Source organism: Ursus maritimus, unplaced genomic scaffold, assembly GCF_017311325.1.
Source record: "Ursus maritimus isolate PB19 unplaced genomic scaffold, ASM1731132v1 scaffold_4, whole genome shotgun sequence".
Classification (NCBI taxonomy): domain Eukaryota; kingdom Metazoa; phylum Chordata; class Mammalia; order Carnivora; family Ursidae; genus Ursus; species Ursus maritimus.
In genome coordinates, this window is record NW_024426552.1 from 1,396,289 (window position 1) to 1,417,363 (window position 21,075).

The following is a 21,075-nucleotide window of genomic DNA, read 5'->3' on the forward strand; positions in this document are numbered from 1 at the left end:
GCTACTGGAACTAATGCCAGCACCTGAAGAAATGAGGCTTTCTTTAAAAGTCTGGCTTGGACACATCCTTTCCTGAGAAACACTCATCAAGTAAATGCAAACAGGTGCGTCTGCAGCAGCCCCAGCCTCGCCGGGAGCCACCACCTGGCACGGGACGCTAGGGACACTCTGCACTCACAATAACCCAAAACGGCACCTCAGCAGCGAACAGGACCATTAAGGCGCCATCGGTGGGAATGAGGACACTCTTCCTTTTCTCTGGGAGCAAATTGCCTTAAAATGTCACTGGCTGAAGCACACGGACTCCCCAGAAGCCCATACGTACGTGCAAACACAGAAGCAAAGCATGAGCGGCCCGGAGCCTGCGGTATGGAGGCCCCGGCTCGGGCCCAGCAAGGCGGCCCCCAAAGCACGGCACAGAGCCCCAGTCCTGCAGAGATCGCGGGGACACAGGAGCAGGAACCGCGGAGGAACCGCGCGCCTGCAGGGAGCCCGCGGGCGGGAGGCCTTACCGCGCCATCTTGTCGCTGCAGGACATGGTGAGCAGCCTCTCGCCCTGCAGCACCCCATCCCACGTCTGGAGGCTTGCATTGGACCGCACGGGAATCGTGCCTTCGCCAGACTCTATTTTTGTCCGCAGCTGTCCTCTGGCTTTGCGGTTTGGATGCCTGTCCGCGGGTTCTAGGAGAGGGAGGCCGGGTGAGAGTCCCCGTGGGCAGAAGCCCCCTGTCCATTCCAAGTCTGGCTCATGGCCCTGTGCACATGCTTGTCCTCTCTCTAAGACAGATACACAACACGGTAGAGAAAACTGGGCAGGAAAAGATGTGACACCAACCAAATTCAAGAGAGCAGTCTCCACCAGGGGTTGGAGAGAAAGGGCTTCCATTTTAACCAAAATGATTTCTATCATTAAAAATGGGCCGAAGCAAACAGGACAAAATGCTAACATTTGCTAATTCTAGATGATGGATATTTGAGTGTTATATATTTTCCCTGCATTTTTAAATTTTCAAAAATAAATTACAGGGATGCCAAAATAAATGCAGAGAAAGCATGCAGGCACAAACAGACATCTGAGGTGACCAGCTCTAGGTCACATGAGCATGTGATTTTCCAGAGTGGGTATATGTTGCTTCTGTAATCAAGGAAAACAATGTACTCAGATGCCGTATCTGAGTTGCTTCAGCTTGGGAGGAGAGACGAGGACACGAATTACTACACGACCAAAGCACGGACCTCGTGTGGTGATGCACCACGGCCCCTTTCTCACTCGTGCGGGCCTGCTTCTTAAATGCCTGCCACATCCCGCAGGCACACACGCATCAAATCCTAGCTCGTCCAAGGCCCAGATGCAGGGAGCAGACTGTCCAAATTTAAACACAAATCTGATTTAATAGCCTCACTCTAATTCCTTGGTGTCCTTAGTGCACCAGAGTCAACACGCTTCATTCGGTCAGGTTTCCTTATCAAATTATTCACTGAAAAGAAAAACCTCATGCTTTTATATATTCCTATCAGATCCACTTTCAAAGCTGAAGTTTTCAAGAAAAAGAAGAAAAGGGTATTAACGTTGGTTTACCCTTCTGTCTGTCACTACGTAACCTCGAGTCTCCCCGAGAAGCTGCCGGCTGAGTCCCATACCTTCCAGGATCGGCTCGTGTGGTGAGAAAATCCTGGCATCCCCACAGGGAGACGTGCTGATGTACAGATGGAACTGAACACTGTCCTTCAGCTTAAACCCTCCGCGCTCGGACTTCTGAAAGATGGATCTTTTTTGATCGTCTTTATTACTAGAAGGAAAAAAGTAGCAAAAATGAACTGTAAAGCTGTATACAGTCTAAATTTAGTCTGTCATAATTTACAATGACTTTCAGAGGCCACTACTTTCAACAAGGTACAGACGAGCTTGAACTGGGATGTTTACGTGTTGATGACCATTCACGCAGATAATGACTGAGTCCACTCGATAAGGACAAGCCATGGAATATGCGTGACCTTCCCTTCTCATTCAGGCCTTCGGCACAGAGGACACACTGGAAATGGCTTGGTAACGGAAAGCAGCTCAGACAGGTGACTAGAATGAGGGGCCCTGGTCGCCAGGCGGCGCGGCTCTGTTCACGCTCGCGCTGCACACACCAGAAGCACACGGTCCTGAGCACAGACCTCGAATCGACGGCCGCGTGAGCCGCAGGCACGTGTGTGCACACATATGTGGTATTCGCCCAACTGGATTTTGTAGCTTGAGCATACAGGACCCGACCTCATCGTTGCCAATGAAGTTACCATTTTAAGAATTTTTCAGAGATTACAGAAATGAAGGTTTTGCAATACATTCTGACAGGAGGGGCATGTTTTTTAAAAACAACTTCCTCTAGTTATTTACTTACTAAACTTACTTTAAGTAAAGCTCAAGTTGCGTGTAAAGAAATCTAAGCAAGGATCTCCGGGCTATAATTTCCGCATGGCAGTCATTTAGCGCAAGGCCACGATCACTCATGTACTCGCCATTGATGCACTTTGTCCCCGTGGAAATACTGACCACCTTGGCATCTTTCACATCTGTGCCTGAAAAACAAACGAGAAGTTATTCCTCGTGCCTCGCTGGGCTCCGGGGGCTCTGCCGTGTGTTCTCAGTGACTTCACTTTTGGGGTGTGATAGGCACCCCTGCCCCCAATTCGTACCTGGGCAAACTCAGGCTCTGTGAACGGCCTCCCCCTGAGGACTCACGGTACAATGTTTCTGGGAAGTGAACCTCCCTCACTCTTTAGTCTACAGAGTCTAAACCTAAGGAAGGTATTTCCTCTGGACGGAACCAAGTCTTTCCTTGAACATTCCCCACCGGATACGGGGAGGGAGCACCAGGTAAAGGCAGACTAACCAGTCTACCAAAGCGTGAGCGAGGCTACAAGGGAGGGCGTACAGGCACCAGAGGGACGAGAGGGAAAGAGAGGCAGTGACCCGCGGTGTGTCGGTAAGGGCAATGGGAGCGAAACCATGGGCACGGGAAGCACAGCCACTTTGCCGGAACATCTGCCAACAGACCACATACGCCAGACACGGGGCAAGACACGGACACTGCCCGACGGTAAACCTCACTCGCCGTCAGCTACATGGCCGGCATGCGCCCCGAGCGGCAGACGCAGCCCCGGGTCTGTTAGGCAAGGTTTCCACGTCATTCCCATTTAACACGCTCTGAGGGGCACACTACTCGTCTCCATTTTGCAGATGAGGACCCTGAGGCACAGAGGGGTCACGGCCTGCCCGAGGTCATTCAACCAGTGGGAGCCCAAGCTGCACCCGGCCCTCTGATGTCAGGGCCACGTGCCACGGGCTGCGTGGCGCTACCTGCAGGGCACACCGAGGGCACGAGCAGAGGTCCCAAGTGAGATGCACAGCAGGGTGCGACACGCCCAGGAGTCTGCCCCTCTGAGCGGGTGAGAAGAGCTGCATGGAGCGACCCAGCAGTCACTCACTCCTGCTGCAGGCGAGACACAGAACGTCACCCAGGGACACGTCATTCCAGGAGCCGAAGCATTCGCCTTTCGTCATGTGAAAAACAGCAGCAAAGAGAGGGGGCGGGGAGAACACAGGCACGGAACACCAGAATTACACTGAGAGCCAAGGCAACGTCCAGAGCACTTCCTCCTACCACAGACACACCCTCAGCTGCGCCAAAGTGAAGACATCATGCAAGAAAAAGCCGTAATTAAAACAGCACTCAGGTTTCCTCAGCCATCAAGGGGTAGGTCAATGCTGAGGATCATGGAATCACGTCCTGCCCATGATAGGATAGAGTGCTACCTCGGGACGGTGCATTCGCCCACACAGAGGACTGGGGTTTTCTCCCTGGCTGGCAGGTGTAGACGGATAAAGCATTCCTAGCTCGCTAGCTCGCTCTCCAGCCTTAGAGTGCTTTCTGCACATGGCCGTCCAGGCTCAGAGAGCCAGCGGGGTGCTGAGTGGAGGCCCCAGGGCAGAGGGACCCACAGGAGCAGGGATCCAGACCTGGGCCACCGCTGTGGCCTCCTATTCCTGGGAGCGGTCCACGGGCGGAGGCTGCTTTGCGTCCTCACCCCTGGGGTGCAGGAATGAACTTGGAGGTTCCTTGAGCTGGTGGCAACTTCTGGGTAAATTTAATAGGGCTCCTTCTGCTATCCTTAAGGGTGCTTTTTACCTGTGCATTTTCTGTTCTCTCTAGAGCTGCCTGTCTCCCGCACAGAAGTCCCACAGAAACTAGCTGGCAGCGTCACCACTGGTTGATAAGTCAAATGCGTCTCACTTGCAAACGAAGCAGGAAGGGGGAGGTGCCATTTTGCTGCACTTGTCCAGAGTCAATCAAAACCACTCACATGTGATTGTAGGAATCAGATATTAATAGAGTATGCTTTCTCCAAATAAGAAAACCTAGGTTAAAGAAATGAACATGTGCAGTTCCTATGTTTGCACACGGCAGGGATTCTGAAGGATTAGGAAAACGGCCCCATCAGTGTCGCAGAGATGGTTGAGGCCTGAGAGCACGGCCCCTCTCCGTTAGGTGTGAAGCGAGGCAGGGTGAAGCGCAACACCAACATTTTACCTGTTGTCATGACGATGCCGGCAAGAACTTTCCTGCGTGCGTGAGGAGAGGAGAAGTTGTCCGTCAGATCCCCAAACTTATCCAGCACCAGGCGGGCCACGGCATCAGCTAACACCTGAGGACCACAGCAGGGAGTCAGGGGTGCGGTCTGCACCTGCCCCGTGCACACCAACAAGGCTGACCCTTCAGAGTGGCCTTACACATGGCTTCTCTGCTGGAAAACCACGCAGGCAAATCTGGCAAACGCATTTTTGAGTGTGTGTGTGTGTGCATGTGTGCATGCTTTTTTTTTTTTTCTCCAAAACATTCCTTGGAAACAGAGGCCCCAGGAGCATTCGAGGCTCTGGCTGGAATCCTTCAAGAGTCTCACGGACAGGGACAGTCCAGAGCCCGTGCCACCCCTCTGGTCCTCCCATTACCACGGCCCTCCCCCTGGACGAGGAAGCTGAGGCAGAGACCAGCCAGAGTGGCTTCCCCTGGCCACCTGCCTTGCACCCCCCATGACTCTGCACCCGGCTCTCCTAGCCTCCAAGGCCACACTCCCCGGAGTGACAGGGCTTTTGAAGGAAGTGAAAGTGCTCCTTTTCCTGACCACAGGAGGGTGGCCGTCCGCTCGGGGGCTGGCCAGGCCAGAGAACATGCCCCTCGAGTGTGACCCAAAACATCAGGGCAAGGGAAGGGGCAGCGTGAAGAGCTGCACAGCTGGGCTCACCACAGCCCAGGAAGCAGCACCGGGAGCTGCCGTAGACCCCATCCACACCAGACAGCACTGACGGCCAGACCAGACAGCCTGCGCTTCCCAGGAGCAAACACATCTGTCTGGTTGTGGCCACTGTCTTATTTTCACAGCTTACAATTTATCTTGGATACAAGTGCTTTTGGGAAATGATGCCTGACGGGAGGTATGTGTGAAGAGCTGCGTCCTCCCAATCTCACACTTTCTTGACAATCAGCTACGTCTAGTGTCCCCAGTTTAGCCTGTAATAAAACACTCCCCAAATGGACAGAAACATCCCTCATCCTAAATGATGACTTATTTTGAAAAAAAACAAAAGTCACTAGGATTTCTTCCTCCTGCCGTTGCCTCAGTAAGTACCAAGGAGCCCCAGAAGACTGTGCTCAAGCAGGGGGTGGGGAGCATGGACAGAAGACGTGGGACGACAGGCCCCCCTGCACTCCAGGCAGGGGTGTCAGTGCCACATACGTGGGTGCAGGCGACACGGTGCAGAGGGGATCAAAGACGAAGGACCACGTGTTCCAATTTACATAAGAGAAAAAAATCTCAAGAGAGGTCAAGGATAAGCCACAGAAAAGAAAAGCTTGTGTTTCATCAAGGGTTAGGTCTAGCTCCAAACCACCGAGCTCGGAGACACTCAGATGAAGGTCAGGCCCTTACGTGGACACTCACTGGTCAGAGGCAGGCATTTCAGCACCCAGACAGTTCCTCCATCCCTCACAGAGATTACAATCTCCTTCCTCCAGGTAAGGAAGTGACTCTCTCTCTACGTGTTGGGGGCAGACGTAACAACGAGAGTCACGCCCATGCCCCCCCCGCCCCAGGCAGCACTCCTTCCCTGCAACAGCGCCCAGGAGCTGAGGGGCCCCGGCTCAAAGCTGGGCTCTGGGCTGACGGCCCAGTTCTGCCGCTCTAAAAGGGTCCAACACTGACGGAGGGCTCTGCACGCCTCACGTGGCCCACGACGTCTGGCTTTAAACCCTGCAACGCCACCATGAACACAATGAAGGCGAGAAGTTCCAAGACCAGAGACTCAAGGGCTACTCCAGGCAAGTGGTGAGGATGCTCACACCACCCCAGAGGGTACACCTGGGGACTTCCACTGCAAAGGCCGTGGGGCCCAGAAACCAAGCTGCAAGGGCTCATTCTGCAAAGGCCGCCGTAGGTCCTCCAAGGAAAGTGTGGTCATATCCTGAGCTCCCGTGGGGGCTCCAGAGACACCACGGTGGGAGCACAGTGACAGACACAGGGACACGCCGCTCTACTGTCACAAACATTCAGAAACTAGCTCCAGGCGCCCCCAGAACTCAAGCAAGAGGCCTGGGGCAGGGCTGAGATGACCCCTGCCTGCCTACCCCTCTCCTTTGGGTGGGATTCCCGGATGCCCCTCCCGGTGAGGCCCCCAGCAGAGCTCTGGTCTCTGCTCCCGCGGAAGTACAGGCACAGACCGGGACCTCTGCCTGCCTCCCTGCCACGGTGTGACCCCTCCACCCTGCAAAACCCAGGCATCAGGGGTTCCCAGCGTTTGACAGAATTCCAATCATCTCACACACGACTCTGCTGATGTTAAGGGAAGTCCGGTGGCACCAGACACTGCCTCGAACTCAGGCTGGAATATACTGCAACAAACAGGAAACCCGAAAATAAAAAGTCTCTAGGGAACCAGTGCCACAGATGTGTGAAATGATAAATGAACTAATACTCCTCTGAAAAATGTTCATAAGAGGTTAATACAGGACATGATTATTTGGTTCATTAAATACCTGTAGGATATTTCGAAAATGCTACTTTATACTGATGCCGTGTTTGGCTGCTTTAGGCAAAATAAAATAGTTTCTTCTTCTAAAATAGAAAAGTACTGGTCACCTCAGGCAATAGCACAGAGAGGTTACCCTAATTGTGTTCCAAGGCACCAGACAAGCTGTGACACTCCGGATTCTTCTAGAAGAAATACGAGCTGTCCCATCTAGCGACCTGGAGTCCCTACATTTTTTTCTGATCACACCGGTACATAATTTATCTTCAACATCAATAATGTTTTGACAAAAAGGAATAGAAAAGGGTGGTCAGAATTTCTCTCAAAAAGAATAATTTTTACACGTGGCCAGAAAAAAACTGGATTTCCAAGAAGAGAAGCAACGCATAATCAAAGAGTTGTAGGATTTAGAGGCGCCAGCTACACGTTATCTCCCCCTTCGTGCTCCCCCTTTCGCGTGTAAGCCATGAGCCCACCCCGAAATCCTTCCTACCTTCACCCTGGTCTTATGGGGGAGGGTCTTTCAAGACCAAACAAGAGGGGCCGCCCACATGGACCCCACCTAGGACATTCCAGGTACAGGTTCCCGGGCACCTTGAGTGCCGCTGAAGGGTCCCCTTCCGTCCCTCACCCCTCTGCCCCTCCAGAAGCTCATGCCTGTTGTGGGGCGACCCTCGGCCTGGCCGGCCCCTCAGCCCTCAGTCCTGCTGGAGCTGTGAAACACCCACCCCTACCCACACTAGGGTTTCAGCTGCCAGCTGGCCGGACTCCCTTCTGTGCTCAGGATTCCCTGGTGAGACTGTGGGAAACACCGCTGAGCTGCTCCCACCACAGGCTGCTGCGGGATGGGGGGAGGGGGACTGTGTGGGAAGGGAGCCACAGGCTGCCATGGGACATGGGGCAGGGCTTGGCCTGGAGGCCGCTGACAGCACTGCTCTGGGGGATGGGGCTTCATGTGTCCCGCCCAGACGTGATGGCCGCGGACTGGCTGCCCAGCATGACCCACACGGGCAGGGCAGGACCGCCCAGAGCCAGACTTACCGGTGACGTTCAGATGGGACATCAACAGCGACCAGGAGAATGAAGCCCTGTCTGAAAGCACTGTCTAGACATGGCCACCGTTTCCGGCAACAGCAAGTTTCCTCACCTGCGGTAAATGTAACTGAAGGCCCTCGCTGGGGATGGGCTGGCGAGACGGTGTTTGATCCAAGTGCAAATTAAAAATGGTCGCCAGGGCGGACTGCGCAGCCCGGGCCTTGGCAAGCTTTTTGTTCCTGCCTGAGCCCTCGAAGAACTGGCCGTCCACCACCACGGACATGACGAAGCTCTTGGCGTGGCTCTCCCCGCTCTCCGATAGGAAGTCGTACTTGAGCCCCGGCCGCAGCTCGTTCAGGATCATCACGGGATTCTTCCCGCTCGGTGGCGGGAACGGCAGAGGGCCGGGGAGGGGAGGCTGCGCCAGGCTGGCGGGCGCCGGGGACGCCGCCAAGCTGAGGTCCCCGCTGGAGCTGAAGGAGTCGTCCCCATTGGAGCCCAGGTAGAAGGGCATTTCCGACCTGTCTGGGGTCTCAAAACCGTTGAAGAGCGTGTCGGGGAAGTCAGCCTGGTCGGACGTGAAGTCCGTGTTGGCCGACAGGGTCCTCCCCATGGCCAGGTGAGCCTCGGAGGCGTTGGGGAACTGAACGAAAGACCGCAGGGCCTTCTCAGCGGCGTGCAGTTTGGCCTTCTTCTTGGTGGGGCCGGAGCCCTCGAACACCTGCCCGTTAACTTCAACGGACATGACGAACAAGGGCGCGTGCACCGGCCCCGTCTGGGACAGCAGCGCGTACTGCAGGCCGGGCTTGATCTCGTTCAGCTGCATCAGTGCATTCTTCGGGAGCGCGGGCCCCGGCGGCCGCCTCCTCTTCTTCAGGCGGAACTTGGCGTGGCCATTGCTGCCCTCCTCCAGGGGCCGCTTCCGGCTGGCACCACCGCTGCCCCCGTTGGAGAGCGGGGCGCCCTCGCCAGGCCCAGGGGCACTGCCGTCCTTGGGGGGCACGCTGTCCAGACTGCAGCTTTCCTTAACATCTGTGCTGCTCGAACCTGCGGTGCCCAGAAAGAGTAACTTACAACGCCTTCGTTGCAGGATCTTGTAAATGCAAAATTTATAGATTCCTTTATCTCTCTTTGTAACTGGTTAAGTGATGTGTGCTTATACATTCTGCCCCTTGTTGTGTGTGCCCCATTCCACCCAAGAACTATCTCCTAGACACCACTTCTAGTTAGTATCACCAGCTGCTTTTGCATTAAAAGGTGAATCTTTTAAATAAATTTTTCCTACAAGAACATTCTGAAGCATCTAGAGCAGCTCTATCCAAGCTAATCAAAACGTGGGATGATAAACTAATCCTGAAAACTTCCTGTCAGTGCTGACACATGCCCCCTCCTCTCTGATGGTCCTGCTCTCGGGCTCTCAGGCTCTGGATGGCAGCATCTCCCAGAAGAGGGAACAGGATTTAAAACAGGCATTCACAAGCTAGCCAGCCTTCAGGGTCTGACTATTCAAATCAATGTGTGCGGTTACTTGGTCTAGTCCATGAATCAATCTCAGGGAACGCCTTGTAGATCATGGGACTTGCTCGGGACTAGGGAGGCTATTTCTGAAGGATGCGGCTTCACTTCTAACACATGCTTACACTGTTTTCATGCTACATGGGGACTGATCACCTCCGAATCCTTAGTACATTCCATGATAGGGAAAAAAATACGTCCAAAAAGGACAAAATTGAAGCTCCAAACAGGTTACGACTTCTTAACCTTCTAAGCAAAGCCAGCAATTTTATTTTTTTAAACAAATATTTGATGGATTTACAGAATAATTTGGTTATCCCACCTTCTAAAGGTAGTTTCTATTGACAATTAATGAAGACAATTTTAAAACTCTAAAAGTTCATGGCAAAATACATAAGATTTTAATTTCAAAAAGGGAAATAAAAAAAGTATTCACTCTTCCTTGTAAGTTTATCAAACTTTTTAAAAAAAAGAGAAAAAAATTCCTTGTCTTCCTGGTTGGTTTCCACAGGCCGTCTGTCGCATGAAGCGTGGGAGTGGTGAGCACAGGGCTCTGCAGCACCATCGGCGGGACCATGCTCTGAGACCTGTGACCGGCTTTCAGGCATCTACGGTTAGTAGGCAGAGTAACCGGTGCAGGCGCGAGTGGTTGACAAGTGTCCCGGATGGGGCGGCCCTAGAGTCCCTCTGCTACGGCATCTACACATAGACGCTCGTGACGCTGGCTGAGCAAACGGACAGCTCTGTGGACACGGGAGGCTAAACGGGACAGAAAGTCTGGGCTGACGGCCGCCAATCCCCAAAGTTCAAGTTCTCGAACTTCCAGGGCTGAGATGTAAAGACTAAGCCTACTGAAGCACGGCCCCCGGGAAACAGCGTCTGTGCCGAGGCAGAGGGGAGGCACTTCTGATGGCTCTCTGCCCAAGTCAAATACTCCCCGGGGCTCCCACACACACCACTTCTCCCAGTTGACAAAGCTGATGGAATGGACACTAAATTTTCATTTATAACATCCTCCAGCAAAAGCTCGATAGGTTACTCCTTTCGGTGCTCAAAGGAAACAAAGGTTAAAGGGCAGAGCAAGACAGAATTTAGGTTAACACATGAGTGAGAGCGGCACACGCTGCACGACCCCCTACGCCCTGACACTGGTGCCAGAGAAGATCCCCAGCACGGAGGGTCAGGCCACGTCCGCCGTGCACACCTGCCACCATGCACACACAGACTTGGAGACAAAGGCTGTGCTCTGGGAAATAAAGCTAAGCGGCACTGGGGTGACAGTGATCCCGAGACTGCAAGGAAAACAGTTCACACCAGCTCCAGGTTGTCTTCGCTTCTGGAGTGCTCAGACACTGCCCAGCTTGCATCTAATCACAAGGGCTACCACGTAAAGCAAATCAATGTTAGGATTAGAGAGAGGCCCCACTGCCACAGCTCGCAAACACACAGGGCATGCTGCTTTATTGCACAAATGTGAATGCAACCTGGTAAAACCTTCCATTGTCTCTGAAACGACAGAAGCTCTAGGACTGCCCGCTACTGGCAGCTGTGGAACCAGCATTCATCTTCCCGCAGAATCACTCAGAAGATCCCTTTATCTTGGTGAGGAACCACAGGGTCTACACACCGTGAACTTTCCACCCAAACCCAGGGACGGCTGCCACGGACGAGAGCCCACAGTCCTGAAAAAGGAGGCTTGGGGGGCAGGTGCTCACACAGTGCCCAAATGGGGGAGCGCATGGGCAAAAGTGGCCGTGGCGAGTGGAACTGACCTCCCAAGGAGGCTCTGGCAGGGACAGCAGCCTGCAGGAAGCAGAAGAGCTACAGCCCTGCTCGTGCTTTCTCAAGCCGCCGACCACCAAAGAGAATACTTGCTGTGCGGTCTGTGTAACAAAGGCCGGCCCACTGCACGTTCCCCACAGCAGAGCCCGTGGAGCAGCCCGCGGGGCAGCAGGGCTCTGCCAGTGAGCTGCTGGGTGCTCGGTGGCAGACAAGCCCAAGGGCAAGGCCTCAGCTGGTCGGTTTTGGGGGAAGTCACAGGGAGATGGACTGAACTCTCCTCTAGTGATGGCTGACCGCTCTCAATATGATGTCACTCATCATTTAGACCTGCGTGTTCTTCCATGGGAAGCACCGAACACAGACAAGTGAGAATGTACACGTATACATACATCAGAAAAATCGTGCTTTGTTGTAATTTCCCCACTAAAAGCTCCCAACTACTGTGGGAGCCTTTAAACCTTACTCAAATGCACGGCTATCGGGAACTAAAGATAAAACAGAGGACAGATGTTCGGGGAACTTCTTTTCCCAGAGAACACCGCTGCAGGAGGGAAGCTGTGTGCCTGAGAGGACAGTGTAGGACACAGAACGGGCCCAGCAGTGAGCTCTGCTCCACAGCAGCTCAAAGGCTTGTTGAAGTCTTAGAAACAAGATCAGCAGCCTCCTGGGAGCCCCCTTCCCTCACAGCACAGGGAGAATCCACCGTATTTACAGGGGAAAATTTAGGTAGTGTTATCCCAAATGACCAAGTACTTAAATCAACCTTGAAGGGTATTTTAGATTTGCGCAGATGAAAATCTGGTCACCAGTAGGAGACCACGCTGTGACATCACATGAAACCATGCAGCTCTGTGGCAAATGCGTCTGGAGGCATGTGTTTTCCTCCAGGAACACACACGGTGGCCCGAGAGTGACGGACAGTCCAGACACACGGCTGTAGGAAAATGCACACAGCAAGTCCCAACACCTACTGTAGAGAATACATCAGAAATTTAAAACATGTCACTGTTAATGGTATAGGAAATACTGTAGGAAAAAATCACTTTCCCCAAATTAGTCTCATTAGAAAGACTGACAAGAACACAAAGGTTTTAACGGAGACTTAGCTACGTGGTGCTACACGATAGGCCAGGTCTTACTCATGTTTTCTTCATCTTCTGTATCCATGGCAAAGTACTTCTGAGGGCTTCTTGACTGGCGGAGACGGTTTCTGTCTGAAAGACAGCAAGAAAACAACGTTCAGGGCGCCCGTCACATGAGCAGATGAGGTCAGCCTGCTCCGTGGGAGCGAGTAGGACATTACTGCAAACTAAAGAAGAAAGTCATGAAACAAGGATGGTTAGGTCTGATGTCGGGACAGAACATCTGCACGGCCCAGGACACCGAAGGACCGCCAACCAGGGCTGCGCTGTCAGGATGGATGGCACAAGGGGGAAGGGTCCACCCTGTGACTCAAGTGCCACTCTGAGGAGGGCAGCCCTGTGGCAGGGGCTGGGCCCTGGAGGACAGTGAGGACAAGGATGTCTCAGAGAGAGCTCTCCCACTGGACGGGACCAAGACGCAAGTCATGACAGAAGACGATGGAGCCACCCACACGCCAGCCCACCTGCCATTTGATCACTGCTCGCAGGACTCTGGTCTGGGTTACAAACTAAAGGTGCGGAGCAAGAACAGCCGGGACTGCGCGCAGGACTCTGGTCTGGGTTACCGACTAAAGGCGCGGAGCAAGAACAGCCGGGACTGCTCGCAGGACTCTGGTCTGGGTTACCGACTAAAGGCGCGGAGCAAGAACAGCCGGGACTGCTCGCAGGACTCTGGTCTGGGTTACCGACTGAAGGCGCGGAGCAAGAACAGCCGGGACTGCTCGCAGGACTCTGGTCTGGGTTACCGACTGAAGGCGCGGAGCAAGAACAGCCGGGACTGCACGCAGGACTCTGGTCTGCGTTACCGACTGAAGGCGCGGAGCAAGAACAGCCGGGACTGCTCGCAGGACTCTGGTCTGGGTTACCGACTGAAGGCGCGGAGCAAGAACAGCCGGGACTGCTCGCAGGACTCTGGTCTGGGTTACCGACTGAAGGCGCGGAGCAAGAACACCCGGGACTGCTCGCAGGACTCTGGTCTGGGTTACCGACTAAAGGCGTGGAGCAAGAACAGCCAGGACTGCTCGCAGGACTCTGGTCTGGGTTACCGACTAAAGGCGCGGAGCAAGAACACCCGGGATTGCTCCTTGCTGCTCTTCTTCATCCAAAACAGCGTCTTGTGTGGATGCAGCTAAAGAGCAAGCAACTACCCCAATCGGATCGAAAGCCTTCGCAGTGTAGGACGTCTTGTCTTGTTGGCAGGAGAAACCACAGGAAATCCCCAAAGAACGACGACTCCAATTTTCTAATTATTAACAAATTTAATGGTCGCTTCTTCCTAAACACTGTGGCTGTACTCTCCAAGACTGTACTAATACATAAGCTGGAAAAAAGGACCCCATCGCACCGCAAGCAAGGAGAAGATTACAAATGCAGCCACACTTGCTTTGTGTACAAACGAAATTTATAAGTCCCTGAAAGGCAAATTCAGTGCTTTTAGGAAAATGGTAACTAAGACGTGCTAAGTCATGCATATGTAATAAATTTCTCTCATCTATCTAAAACGTATATAGTTTTTATCACAATCATTTGTTAACAATATTGACTCTCAATGTATACATGGCAAATTAGTTGCTAAAAGTTAAATGAGTTTCTATTTAGAATCCTTTATTCAAGGGGCACCTGGGCGGCTCAAGTGGTTAAGCATCTGACTCTTGGTTTTGTCTCTGGTCATGATCTCAGGGTGATGAGATTAAGCCCCGTGTCAGGCTCCATGCTCAGTGGGGAGTCTGCTTGGGATTCTCTCTCCCTCCCTCTGCCCCTCCCCCACTGCACTTGTGCCCACTCTCTCTCTCTCAAATAAATACATACTTTAAAAAAAATAAATATTATCTAAATAGCTGATTAAATTAAGGAATTGTTCATCATTTTAGGTGTGGAAATAGTACTTAAATATTAGTGACACATACTGAAGTATGTAAAGATGAAATCATAACATCTGGGATTTAGTCTTATAAACCAACCCAGCATGATGGGGGGAAAGCAGATGCTGTCTGGATGAAACAGAGGGGTCAAGGTTGGTATGCTCATGCTGGCTGATGGGCATGTGGGGTTCATTTGTAAATCTGCATTTGCATGTTTAACATTCCCATTATGGAAAGTTTAAATAAAAAAGTAACTTCCTTGAGGTCCGAAGTGGGAGGGAAGACGTGGTCATGAGTGTAGAAGTCCCACACGCCCACGGTGAGACACAGGTGCTCTGAGGAGTCCGTCGGCGGGACGATGGGTGCTTGGGTGCTAATCGGAGCCTGGAGGGCGGGCCAGCAGGGGCACACCCTGAAGCCAGGACTCAGGTGGCAGAGAGGAAAGCGCAGAGCTGGTGCGAGACAGGCAATCACAAAGCACTTCAGAGAAACCCAAACTACTACACATACAGCAAACATCAGAAGGGCTCTGAAGGGTGAGGGAAGAAGGCAGGCCCCTGGGGGCCTGGGAGTGCATGGCCGCAAGTGCCCTGCGTCTCCTTTCGCATCATTATCCCAGCCAGGGAGCTGAAGACGCCGGGCAGCAACAGCGGGCACAGACACAAACAACACAAGAACAGCTCTTTCGGCCAAAGTCCAAGAGAGGGACCTGCCAGCCACACGGGCAACCGATGGAGGGGACCGCCCGACTGCAGCCGGATGCCACCCTCCCAGCTGCAGCGCAGAGTCAGGGGGACACTCGGGGAGCCTGTCACGAGGTGCCGAGGTGCCCATGTCATCCCCACTGGGGCTGTCAGGAGACCACGGAAGAGGCGCACACCTGTGAGCTGGCAGCAGTGGCCCGGTGGGAACCTGGACCCCACCACAGAGAGCGGTGCGACACACAGTCAGTAGGACACAAGGGTAAGTAAGATTCAGGGTCCTGTGACACAGTATGCTCAGGTTTTGATCAAAATCATTCATCATATTGAGAGCCACGAAGATCCCAACTGAATGAAAACATACAGCCAGGAGACGCCACCCAGAGAAGTTAGACTCACTGGAGGCAGAGTTTCAAGCAGCCGTCATAAAGCACTTACTAAACAGCTTTCGTCATCAGGACGGTGTGGAATTGGCGAGGGACAGACATGCAGATCACAAAAAATTGTTTTTAAATGTACATAAGTGTTTACAGCAACTTTATTCACAATAACCCAAAACTGGGAAAAACCCAGATACCCTTCAACGGGGGAATGATTAACTAAAATGTGGTCCAACCGCACCATGGAACACCTGTGGTAATAAAAAGGAACAAACTACTGATGCACACAACAACCTGGACGGATTTCCAGAGAATCAGAATGAGTGATAAAAACCCCAATCTCATGGTCCTTTGTATGGACCAACGTACAGTCCACTGGTACAAAACATCGTGGAAGTGAGAAAACTGTAAAATGGAGAAGAGATGAGTGGTTACCAGGGCTGGGGGAAGATGTGGGTGTGGCTATGAAAGGGCAACGGGAGGGATCCCTACGGCGCTGGAACGTCCTGGAGCTTGACTGCATGGAGGTCGGCACCCCTGTTGTAACGGCACACTGTGTAAAGCAAGCACAGGTTCTCCTGTTATCTCTTCTGGCTGCATGTGAAGTGACATGATTTGAAAATAAAAAGTTAAATTGAAAGTAGACACAAGGCACACTAGGTAATGAACCACCAGCCGGTGCGCTGAGAAGGCTGGCTTCTCCGGAGGTCTGGGCCGAGGAAGAACACGCTTGCAATGATAATGACGGTGAGTCTGAGCCCCAGGACGTGCCTGGCTCTAGCACAGGTCACCTGACTCGTAGAGCTCACCTTGTTTACCTGCTCTTACATATTAAAATTCTAAAAAAGGACACAGAAAATGTCTCACGGTGGAAAATAATCAGGCTGTGCACGGTGGCGTGTGGGTACATGCATATTAAGAATGGAAGCCAGAACTCTCTTGCAGAGCAGAAGCCAACATTTTCAGCTTCTACAAATGCCGACTCTGCTAGCAAAGGTTATAACACAGCAAAACAATGAACGAAGCAGTGCAGAGCACTGCACTAACCATTTCTCTTTCATTCAGGAAAGCACTTCCTATGGCCTCAACTATAAACAAGTAAGAACTAAAACCCCGCAAAAAAATCCCATATCCAACAAAATTCCAGGAACAGCCAACTAAAGAAAAGCTTTCTTTGACAGCAATATTCAAATAATTTCCCCAATGCAGTAGGAAGTAAGCTAAACTGGGGGCACTGGAGTGTGAAAAGACCCTTCATGTTGGCATCGGAAGACCTGGGTTTAAGTCCAACTCCGACCAGTTAGGAGTCCAACTCCCCTTTGTTTAGGAGAACTAGGCAAGCTGGTTCGAAAGTTTACGTGGAGAAATGAGCCACGTGAACAGTCCCGAAACTGAACGAGAGCAGCAATGAGCAGGGCTGGCCCTCCCAGACTGGACACGGTGGAGCGCTACCACCCAACACAAGGTGCGCGGCTCGCGGACTGACCAGCGGTGGGACAGCTGTGGAGACGGAGCTGTAGCAAGCACACCTAGAAGTCTGCTGTGTGGACACAGGGGTGCCCCGGGTCAGGGACGTGCACTTCCTAACACATCGCACTGGACACTGGGTGACCACATGGAAGAACTGATTGCAAATGACACCATTCAACTGGCAGTGTTTTCGTTTTAAGTGGACGGTGGTCATTATTTGTACCTTTGTAGATGTTTATCTGTCGTAAAAGAACGTAACTTCCACGGTGCCCTTTTCCCTCCACCTTGGAGAGCGAAGCTGTACACGTTCCTACCCTTTCATGCCCGCCCCTCCCTTAGTGAAAAGAGATTCTGGAATGAAATATAAAGGACATGACTTACTTATTTTAAAACTGTGTCAGAACTTAAATATTTTCTATTGTGTTGCTAAAAATTCTATCATTAGGAATTCACTAAAAAGGTATAGATTAAAAAGTGCTTAAGATAAGGAGTAAACTTGGTTAAAATTACTAGCAATTATTGGATTTTATCCATTTTATTCTCAAAACAGAATGGTTTTAAGAAAAGTTTTACATATGATTTGTGACTGCTATGGGATTTATTTTTAACAGCCACACACTGCAAATTTTTAAGAAGAGAAGTGTTTAAATGGAGATTATTTGTGTTGATACTTTACTATAAATCAAGTGACTTGTTAAAGTCTAGATTAATTTTACAGCCATAACAAAAATAGCAAATGATGATTTATTTAATAAAAGTAACTGAAATGTAAAATTCTTTTATCATTTGAAGGAAAATAATCTGAAATTCAACACCTTCATCTAGCACCTTTAGAGAATAAACCTCATGATTTGTATTTTTTTTAAAGATTTTATTTATTTATTTGACAGAGATAGAGACAGCCAGCGAGAGAGGGAACACAAGCAGGGGGGAGTGGGAGAGGAAGAAGCAGGCTCCCAGCGGAGGAGCCTGATGTGGGGCTCGATCCCATAACGCCGGGATCACGCCCTGAGCCGAAGGCAGAAGCTTAACCGCTGTGCCACCCAGGCGCCCCCATGATTTGTATTTTGTTTTCACTATTACATAAATAAAATAATACCCTTGGAAAAGGAACAGATGAACAGATAATGGAACAGAACAGAGAACCTAGAAATAGAGCCACAGAAACAGGGTTAATGGATCCTTGTCAAAGGAGCAAGGCGATCAATGGAGCAAAGATCATCTCGTCAACGAGTGGGGCTGGAACAACGGGACGTCCACAGGCAAAAAGTGAACCTAACACAGACCTTACACGCTTCACAATTAACTCACAATGGATCACACACTAAGTGCAAAACTGTACAAGTTGTAGAAGACAACAGAGAAGAAATCCTAGGGGACCCTGGATAGGACGATGACTTTTTAGATACAGCACCAAAGATACAATCCAAGAAAGAAGGAACTGATGAGCTGGATTTTGTTAAAACTTGAACATGGTGTTCTGTGAAACACCATGTCAGGAGAGTGAGAAGACAAGCCACAGACTGGGAGGAAACATTTGCAAAAGACGCCTCTGATCAAGGACAGTTATCTACAATATATGAAGAACTCTGAAAACTCAACAATAAAACACAAGCCATCTTTTTAAAAATGGACCAAAGGCCTGAACAGAGCAGACACACAAGTGGGCAGTAAGTAAAGCTGCCCCACGTCACAGGTCACCGGGGAGCTGAAAATTAAAGCAGCGATGACACCGCTGCACACCTACGAGAACGGCCACAACCCGGAACACGGACACCGGCGAGCGCCGGCGAGGACGTGGCGCGGCAGGAGCGCTCACTCACGGCGGCTGGGAAAGCAGAGGACGCGGCCGCCTCGGAAGGCGGTCTGGTGGTTTCTCACCACACGGAACACGCTCTTCCCACGCGACCCCGCGATCACGCTCCCCGGTGTTTCCCCAGAGGAGGTGAGAACACACGTCCACACAAAAACCTGCACACGCACGCTTACGGCAGCGTCACGCGTAACTGTCACACTCGGAAGCCACCAAGGTGCTCTTCAGCGGGTGGACGGACACCGGAACTGTCTATCCGGTCAACGGGAGAGTATCCAGCGCTGAGAGGAAATGAGCCATCACGCCACGAGGAGACACGGAGGGACCGTAAGCGCGAATCGCTAAGGGACGGGAGCCGGTCTGAGAAGGCCGCGTCCTGTGTGACTCCAGCGACAGGACTCTGCGGCGAAGGCACGGCTGTGGAGACGGTGACGGGTCCGTGGCTGCAGGGGCGGTGGGGATGAACGAGTGACTACGGAGGCTTTTCAGGGCCGTGAAACCATGACACCGTAATGGTGGATACACGCTTTCATACGTTGGGGCAAAGCTGTGGACACACAGCGCGGCTCAGCTCTGGACTCCGGGCGGTCACGGTGTGTAAGTGCAGGTTCATCCACAGTGACACACACACCACCCTGGGGGCAGAGAGACACAGGGGAGGCTGTGTGTGGGCGCAGAGGGGGCGGGGGACCTCTGCCCTCCCCTTAATGCTGCTGTGAACCTAAAACTGCTCTAGACCGTGAAGTCTTCATCTTTTTAAAACACAGAGCGTAACGACATTCGTTATGTTACCTGGGAAATACTGGTGAGAAGTGAGCCTACTGGATCAGAGGAGGAAAATGCCGGGAGGACGCCTGGCAGCAAGTGGACACACAGAATTGGTGGGTTCAGTGTTACATGTGCAGGTCACCAACACCTGGTGGACAAACCGGCAGGAGCAAACACCACAGACAATTTATCCTTTGCCGTCAGACAAAAGAAGGGAGCTGGCCACATGGTCGAGTTGTGGGTCTGGATTCTCCCCTCACCCACAAGCCGCAGGCTGAGGGCAGCGGTGCCTGGAAGCAGAGCTTGCAGAGGGCGCCCAGCAAGGACAGCGCTGGGGAGGAGGCCTGGCTCACAGGGGACCTGGCTGGGGCCTCTGACATTTTCCGGATGGGCTGCAGGTCTGGTAGTGGTCCCACCCACGTAAGTCTATGTGAATCTGTCACAGCAGGCCTACCTGTCCTACCTGTCCCTGCATGCACGCAGCAGGTGCTCAAGCATGGCACCTACAGGCACCCTGGTTCTTTCTTCTTTCTCCCTGTCCCCCGAACATCCCAAGACCACCTGAAGACCTGCCAGCTCTTCTCCCAAAGTAAGTACCAAATACACCAGCCTCCCCGCCTCTGTGCTGCCACGCGCACCAGGCTTCTGGGGCCAGGGCCCCTGCGCATCCTCCCTGTGACACGGCCACTCCCGCTCCTGGGATCTGATGTTGCCCCCACACAGGAGCCGGTGTCTTAACCAGGTGACCAGGAAGTCCTCCAGCACATGAGCACTGCATTCGCAACCACACCCACAGGCTTCCCCACAGGCTTCCCCACAGCCCAGTGGAGCCGGGAGGCCACCTCTCCCCACAGAGGGGACCGCCCTGGCCCCTCTTCACTATGCCCGACCAGGGGCTTCCTCACCACCCTGCCAACTGCTTTTCAGCATGGGGCCCTGGGCTCTCAGGTCACCGGGCCTGCCACGCTCTTCCCCCAGGTCACCACAGGCTGCTCCTCCTCACAGGCCACCTCCTGGGAGAGGTCCTGCCACTGTCCTACCCAGGGCATCACCCTCCACCTCCTTCCACTCATTGAAGCCTATGATCTGCAGCCTGTCCCCCTGTTTGTCACCGGTCTCCCCCATCCCCCCACCGGGCCTCCGGGCCTCCGTGCCTCTGGTTGCCCAGCATCTGCCCATGCCTGTGGGGACAGGCCCAACAGGTGAGCCTGAGCTTCCACCTCTGGTCCTTCTCCAAAGCCCTGCACCTGCACCACACGGGCTTGCCTCCGCTCAGACAACCTACACAAGCTCCCAGCTGCTTAGATGTCCCCGCCTCCAGCTCCTGCCCCCATCCCAGAGTCTTTACTTGCTGCCACAGCTGTTCTCCCCAAAATAAGGCACACTGTGCTCTGAGAACCACGCACACCCAAGACCCCCACCTGACTATGACTTGGAAGCATGATGTGCTGATTTCAGGTCCCATTCCCTTCAATGTTTGCTGCTCTAATGAGGGCATGTGTTGATCTTTGCCAGAAGGAAAGACGCAGGATTTTATC

At 52.5% G+C, this 21,075-nt stretch overlaps 1 protein-coding gene across 2 annotated transcripts in view; it reads right to left on the bottom strand.

Annotated features, from left to right (window-relative positions):
• The window catches only part of ADARB1 (adenosine deaminase RNA specific B1), a 79,052-nt gene that overhangs the window by 29,968 nt on the left and 28,009 nt on the right, over positions 1–21,075 (bottom strand). For both annotated transcript variants that reach the window (XM_008710171.2, XM_008710173.2), the window contains exons 2-7: positions 12,541–12,615; positions 8,217–9,151; positions 4,578–4,692; positions 2,397–2,565; positions 1,642–1,790; positions 513–681 (exon numbers count right to left, since the gene is read on the bottom strand). In XM_008710171.2, coding sequence (XP_008708393.2) covers positions 513–681; positions 1,642–1,790; positions 2,397–2,565; positions 4,578–4,692; positions 8,217–9,151; positions 12,541–12,568 — 1,565 coding nt within the window. In that variant the 5' untranslated portion in view covers positions 12,569–12,615. The remainder of the gene's footprint in view (positions 1–512; positions 682–1,641; positions 1,791–2,396; positions 2,566–4,577; positions 4,693–8,216; positions 9,152–12,540; positions 12,616–21,075) is intronic.